Source organism: Triticum urartu, chromosome 3A, assembly GCF_056163025.1.
Source record: "Triticum urartu cultivar PI428250 chromosome 3A, HENAU_Tu73, whole genome shotgun sequence".
Lineage (NCBI taxonomy): Eukaryota > Viridiplantae > Streptophyta > Magnoliopsida > Poales > Poaceae > Triticum > Triticum urartu.
Genome location: NC_141875.1, coordinates 488526409 through 488533862, shown reverse-complemented (window position 1 = coordinate 488533862; position 7454 = coordinate 488526409). Strand labels below are relative to the sequence as shown.

At 44.0% G+C, this 7454-nt stretch overlaps 1 protein-coding gene across 7 annotated transcripts; it reads right to left on the bottom strand.

Annotated features, from left to right (window-relative positions):
- Positions 1 to 2407: 2407 nt before the first annotated feature.
- On the bottom strand, positions 2408 to 7005 carry LOC125544559 (uncharacterized). Of its 7 annotated transcripts, XR_015619170.1 has the most exons (7): positions 5525 to 6370; positions 4837 to 5417; positions 3422 to 3890; positions 3244 to 3294; positions 2779 to 3175; positions 2516 to 2704; positions 2408 to 2442 (listed from the first exon to the last, which is right to left on the bottom strand). XR_015619170.1 is itself a non-coding variant. In XM_087547438.1 (6 exons), the coding sequence occupies exons 1-2, from the start codon at positions 6735 to 6737 to the stop codon at positions 6015 to 6017; spliced, it is 543 nt and encodes a 180-aa protein (XP_087403564.1). In that variant the 5' UTR covers positions 6738 to 7005; the 3' UTR covers positions 2408 to 3175; positions 3244 to 3294; positions 3422 to 3890; positions 4837 to 5417; positions 5525 to 6014. The 7 variants fall into 7 exon arrangements, 2 of the variants coding, with proteins under 2 accessions (XP_087403564.1, XP_087403565.1); XR_015619167.1 differs by having other exon boundaries at positions 2516 to 3175; XR_015619169.1 differs by having other exon boundaries at positions 2408 to 2704.
- Positions 7006 to 7454: the final 449 nt, after the last annotated feature.

Sequence of the window (7454 nt, the reverse complement as noted above, 5' to 3'; positions counted from 1 at the left end):
TGTTGTCCACGTACTCTCGTAGACCGAAAGCGGAAGCGTTATGACAACGCGGTTGATGTAGTCGTACGTCTTCACGATCCGACCGATCTTAGCACCGAAGATACAGCACCTCCGCGATCTGCACACGTTCATCTCGCTGACGTCCCATGAACACTAGATCCAGATGAGGTCAAGGGAGAGTTTTGTCATCATGACGGTGTGGTGACGGTGATGATGAAGCTATCGGCGCAGGGCTTCGCCTAAGCACCGCAACGATATGGCCGAGGTGGGAATCTGTGGAGGGGGGCACCGCACACGGCTAAACAATCAACTTGTGTGTCTATGGGGTGCCCCTCCCCCGTATATAAAGGAGGGGAGGAGGAGGAGGAGGGCCGACCTCAAGGGTCACACCCAAAGGGAGGATTCCTACTCCTAGTAGGAGTAGGTTTCCCCCTTTCCTAGTCCAAGTAGGAGAAGAAGGAAGGAGAGGGAGAGGGAGAAGGAAAGAGGGGGGTGCAGCCCCCTCCTAGTCCAATTCGGACCAGCCCATGTGGGGGCAGCCACCCCTTGAGGACCTTCTCTCCTTCCTCGTATGGCCCATTAAGGCCCACTACTTCGCCTGGTGAATTCCCGTAACTCTCCAGTACTCCGAAAAATACCCGAATCACTCAGAACCTTTACGATGTCCGAATATAGCCTTCCAATATATCGATATTTACGTCTCGACCATTTAGAAACTCCTCGTCATGTCCGTGATCTCATTTAGGACTCCGAACAACCTTTGGTACATCAAATCATGTAACTCATAATACAAATCGTCATCGAAAGTTAAGCGTGCAGACCCTACGGGTTCGAGAACTATGTAGACATGACCGAGACACATCTCTGGTAAATAACGAATAGTGGAACCTGGATGCTCATATTGGCTCCTACATATTCTACGAAGATCTTTATCGGTCAAACCGCATAACAACATACGTTGTTCCCTTTGTCATCGGTATGTTACTTGCCCGAGATTCGATCATCAGTATCATCATACCTAGTGCAATCTCGTCACCCGCAAGTCTCTTTACTCGTTCCATAATGCAACATCCTGCAACTAACTCATTAGTCACATTGCATGCAAGGCTTATAGTGATGTGCATTACCGAGAGGGCCAAAGATACCTCTATGACAATCGGAGTGACAAATCCTAATCTCGATCTATGCCAACTCAACAAACACCATTGAAGACACCTGTAGAGCATCTTTATAATCACCCAGTTACATTGTGACGTTTCATAGCGCACAAGGTGTTCCTCTGGTATTCGAGAGTTCATAATCTCATAGTCAAAGGAACATGTATAAGTCATGATGAAAGCAATAGCAATAAAACTAAACGATCGTTTATGCAGCTAACGGATGGTTCTTGTGCATCACATCATTCTCTAATGATGTTATCCCGTTCATCAAATGACAACACATGTCTATGGCCAGGAAACTTAACCATCTTTGATTAACGAGCTAGTCAACTAGAGGCATACTAGGGACACTTTGTTTTGTCTATGTATTCACATATGTACTAAGCTTCCGGTTAATACAATTCTAGCATGAATGATAAGCATTTATCATGATATAAGGAAATATAACTAACAACTTTATTATTGCCTCTAGGGCATATTTCCTTCAAGCTGGTCATATGTACTTCTAGGGTGCAGCAGAATTCATGTGTAATTTACATTCCGATACACTGTTTGTTTAAATGGTTTGTTGTTATCACTTGTAGCACTAGTAATGTTTGCATGTTCATAGAATAGATAGACAACTATCAGTTTTTATGAGGGACACCGTCTTTTTAACTTATACTAGCACAAATGCCCGTGCGTTGCAACGGGAGAGAATTTTTTTAGCATGCACTCAATTTTTCTAAGAAATATTTATGCAAGCACAACCCCCATGTTTCGCTACGAAGAAAGTGCTAGTTACCCTGTCCACCTAAACACCGAACTCAAAACATCCGACTGCATGGCACGGCAACATCAGAACGTTGCCACCCAGGGAGGCGTTGCAACGGGATATTAATATCCTTGAACCCACGCATCTAAACAGATAAATATCAAGCCAAATAACTGTTACAATGAACCGCTAAATTCTGGCATGCAAACGGAAGACAATGACAATCTCCATTTATCAAAGAACAAAAAATTGTATGAAACTAAAACAATAAATTTGGTCTCATACTAGTGAAGTGCAGAACCCATGGGTGATTGACCTTACAAATATGATAATTCTGGTAACAAAATTGCTTGTCTTTTCCATATGCGCCAAAATGATCCTTGATAGAACACATGGATATAGTTCACAAATGAACCGAGGATCAGAAGCTTGTGGATTGACCCGTTTCAAATTTAGTATGAACATGAGTAAAATAATTATAATAATTTATGACTGGACTGGAAATGTGATCTCCTCTGTGGATCACACCTGCAAAATAATGATATAATGTACTTGAATCTAGGAAAAAACTTATATGTAAAATTTTAGATAAGACTAATACCAAGCTGTGCATGTCTAGTTGTCCTGCTGAGCTCCATCTCAGCTGCAATCTCTGGACCAACTCACTTCTTAGCGATCAACAATGAGCGCAGGCAAGTCACTATGACAACACATGAATGTCTCACAACAGATGCATCCAATAATTCAAACCGGCAGTTAAGCATCACTATGTACATTGCCGATGAAGACCCTAATACAGTGTTGCTGATTCAGAAAATAAATATGCAAAGCCGATGCTACTATTTTCAGGTATATACACAGTACTAAATAGAGGTAGATTCATCAGTGAATATGTGAGTCCTTGATTGCACTGTCATCAAAAAAGCTGCTCATTGCCCATGTTTGTCTCCCAATTAGCTACAAACAGACAATAAGGTCAACTAACAATGCACATTTTCATTGAGTTAAAAGCATAGCCTGCAAAATGAATCAGATGCCAAGATTTCACTATTCTTTAGTGCATTGAAGATCAATGGAAAACGCAAATCAGCAAAGGCCTGCAATCATGGTATTTCATTCAAGTCTGTAGCATTGTGATCAGGTCTGCAGTTATGGTATTCCATTCAGGTTTGTAGCATTGAGATCATTGTCGTGTCTTGGTAACCATCATGATGTACAGCCCCGGAGATGTCAGCCGACAATACCAGCATCCATTGGAAATCTGCAGCTATGTATCAGCACCTTGTGCACGTGCATGCCTGTAAGACAACTAACTCATGGGCTTCTTACCTGTTGTTCCTGATCGTTCTTCCTTGGACTTCAGTTTGGAATATTGACGGCCTAACAAATCAAAAGCATTTCAATCCATCTCATCAATCAGCTTATGTGCTAGCTCAGAGCGCCCAACCTTTTCAGGTCACTGATCAGTGGACGGTGGATATATAAATCAAAGGCTGGTGTAACTTACATGCACTTGGACTCGGGCATCGCCTTCAGGTCATGGTGGACACCGTCTAGTCCAGTCCGATCCCTGACCAAGCCGTTGTTTGGATCGGCAGGTGGGCTATGTGAGCGAGTGATGTGAGGAAGCGGACGACGTGCATGAGTGCCAACGTGCCCGACAAATTAACTGACAACTGAAACTTTGATGAAACTGATGAACTGAATTTTCTGAATCTGATGAAACTAAATCTGACGAAACTGATGAAACTGAAACTGTCGAATCTGAGGGAACTTTAGGACAGCATAGGTGGCACCGTAGTGGCCTCGTGCGAAGGCTGCTGCAGCCTCAGAGGGAGCTGCACGAGGGAGGGGCAGCCGAGTTGGTCGTCATCCCTTGTCGTGGATCATTGGAGCTGCGGGTCGCAGGTGGCGGAAGAGCATATCCGGGGCTGGGAGGAGTAGCCGCGGGTCGCCGCATATAGGGCACGTCAATCCTGTACGGGCAGCCAGCATACCCAATCAGGATTAAGTCACGAACCCTCAATCCTGATGAAGTCAGATCTCTCGATAATAGGCTGCCCAGTGTGATGCAAATGCTAGCAGTATGTGTACTTCTTAAATTAAGTGAAGCAAGTTCATACAATAATTAGAAGGTTCAGTACACTTTTCTGTTTCAAATTGTTTTTCTTGTGATGCGGCAAAGAAATTCTCCTACAGTTGCAAAAATCATTATTCATAGTTCAATAGTAATAATGTTCAGGAAGGCACAAATTTATTGCTAAATGTCCGTGCCAACTATGACATCAGAGGTCTCCCGTTGTATCTGGAGTAGTGAATCCGAAACTTTTTGTTCTACTGAACCTATATAAATCTCAGATTCTCAATCCAAGAGCTTCTAACTCTTCTCCTCGACATCAGTAACGCCCATTTGTATCTCAATTATGGTATGGAGTGAAATCTAGGGTAAAATAGAAATGATTGAATAGGCTTAGCAATGCTTTTGCAAGTTTAAAACACAACTTTCAGTGATGGGAGAAGATCAAAATTTCATGTTACCTACATGTTGAGTAAAACATGAGTACATTGCTTGCAATACGGCCTATAAGTAGGATCAAGATTTCAAGATCGGCGTTTCTGCACAAGAGAGTTTCACCAACAGTAGCAAGTTACCTGGTGGGGTATAACAACCACTGCTGCTCGCTGGAGTCCGACCGTAACGACGTATTCATATGTAAATATATATTCAATAAATATGTAAAGCCCACATCTGTATTTTATCAATTTATTGAAGCTATAACTTTTATATTTTAGCATGACATGATTAATATAGAAAACTATGTAGGTTTGCAGCATGATAATTATCAAAATGACTTTGTATATAAACTACCAATAAGATATTCCAAGTTGTTCTGAAAATAACAGAGAAATGTTACTACATACCCATACTCCTCAGGCATATTTTTCTGTCGTTATTCATACGTCATTGCATCACACACACACACACCAGAATTGATCGCATCAAGTGTACTCCATTGCATCTGCCAACATTAATTGCGATATATGTCGGTGTACATAGATATCAAGAAAACTTACAAACTTTCATAGAAATAACTTCAGCAATCTTACAGTTGGAGTTGCTGTCAAAATTATTCTACATAGATCACGTGCTAGTTTTTTTTCTTTCTTTTTTTGCCTAAAGCTCTCCATCTTCACTGCATAATTGTTACGTAGGTTGAAGTGGACCTTGTTAGATCAATACAATAGGCTAATTCCCATAAGAGAAATGATTTTGCAGGATACTTCGACAAATAAGTTAATGAAATTTTGCAACCTGGTAAGCAAAAGAGGTAGGCGCAAGATGAGAATTCACATGCAGTTGCAGAATAAATATGATGTGTCACCAATTAAATTGCTCTCGTCAGATTTGTTAATCATAATGGCAATCTTGGGGGAAGAAGTAGAGGGCCCTGAAGCAGGTAGGACGACACGGAGGCAGACCATGTGTGCCGCAGCTTACGGAACTGAAATTTAAACCAGCAGCAGTTCAGGTTACATGAGAAAACTGGAAATAGTTATTTACTAAGGTTTAGTCAATATAAGGAAAAGACGGGTAGAAAGCATACTGTACCCGATTCATGGTACATGTCTCTGAGTCTTTCAACAATCTTATAGCCCTGATCCTTGTCCCTTTCTTTAGAAACACTGAAATCCTCCTCAAACTTAGAAATTCAGACTATACTGCTTAGCTGCAGTATAACACCCTGACCTGAACTCTTTATTTGGTGCCAGGTAGCACTTTGATGCCGTGTTTATATGTTCCAAAACTGTAGGTGGACTGGTGGAGTACTACTTCAGTGATGAGGATCTTCTGATGCATATCATGCCATCGATTACCTCTCTTTGGACATCTTCCTTAATTTAGTAACTCAATTTTCTAATGGGAAACTAATGGCGGAGATCCTATAGACCTCTGATGAAAATTACCTATCCACGACAGAGTCATAGAACAATCAAGCTATTCTTTTTCTTTACTAATATTGCGGGTTGTACAGATCCGGACAGACCTCACCGCCGACAGGGAGGCATTGAGGTGGGGGCCATGTTCGTCGTGATACTCATTAGCATGGCAATGAGAGGGCCTTCCGGCCCAGCGGCTTCATCAACCAGCGCGTGTGCCACTGCCATATACAAGAATCATCTACACAGAATTTCTGTTTAGTGCGTTCATGCCTTTTTAATTTGCCAGTGATCGATGCGTGGACTGCCGAAACATGCATTCTAATCAACGGGCGGTGGTGCAGACACTACAACAAACGCAATCAATTCAAAGTCAGAAACAGAAAAGGGATAAGCAGCAGCTAGACCATTCACCAATTGTAGTAACTGCTTCATGTTACAGGCCACACAACTTCAAGAGCATAGCAAGCAAGCAAGCAGAAGCAAAAAAACTGAAGCAACAAAGATAAAAGTCAAACAACACTCACCGACGGCAACTGGAGCTCTGCGCGGCCCCTGCCAGCGCCATCGCAGACCACCAGCTCGAACGGCCCTACCATGTCACGGACCCTAACGCCGGAGCCGAACGCCAGGTCACCATCGCCGGTCACGAAGTCGACCCCGTTGGGCCCGACCACCTCCTCCACCACGGGGGCGTCGGGGAGGCTCCAGTCGATGGCCCCGTCGGAGGCCCGCGCCAGCGCGACCACGGGGCCCCACGTGGGCGGGGAACTCGTAGCACTACACGGGGTCGACGAGCGCGCCCTCGGCGTCAAGCGGCCAAACCCGGACCTCGGCGTCGGGGTCCCAGCCTTACTTGTCGACGATGGCGTCGACGACATCATCGAAGAAGGTGGGATCCGGGGCGGGCATCGGCTGACGGCCCGCGAAGGCGTAGGCGTGGGAGGAGGCGTTGGAGATGGCCGCGAGTGGGGACAGCGAGGAGCAGCGCGAGGAGAAGTAGGAGGATCGGGCAGGCGTAGGAGGTCCGATCCCCCCGGAGGCCCGGACCAGCGCCGCCGCCATCTTCGTCCTCATGGTGTGTTGGGGACGACGGCCTGGAGTCGGGATTGGGGCAGGCAGAGACCGGGCGTTGCGTCCGTCCGTTCGGGTGAGAACGAATCGTTTTTTTACTTATTACAACTAACTTAAATCTGGAGCGCGGGTTAATTACCAGAAACTTGAGGGAGTGTTTTGCAAAAACGCCATGATGGTGAACCCGGAGACTCAATCCGTACTTTATTATTAGGGAGAGATATGTGTTGCAATCATTTTGCTTACATCAAAGAAATTTACAGATGTCTGAGTTGCTGGTAAATGATACCGACTTGTTACTTTAATATGTTGCCAAAACTGGTTAGTTTTACTAGTTTGATGTTAGTTTCTTATGGCTCTTGCAAAACTTTATTTATTGATTGCTAACATTCAAGTTTGCAGGATCCATATGAAACTCCGTTGGCACAACATGTATGTTTTCAGAAACTTCCTTGTTTACCTAGTTTGCTGCTGTAACTTGTTGATGTAATCATCTTACCAACTTCAAGTTTTCAGGATCCAATTGG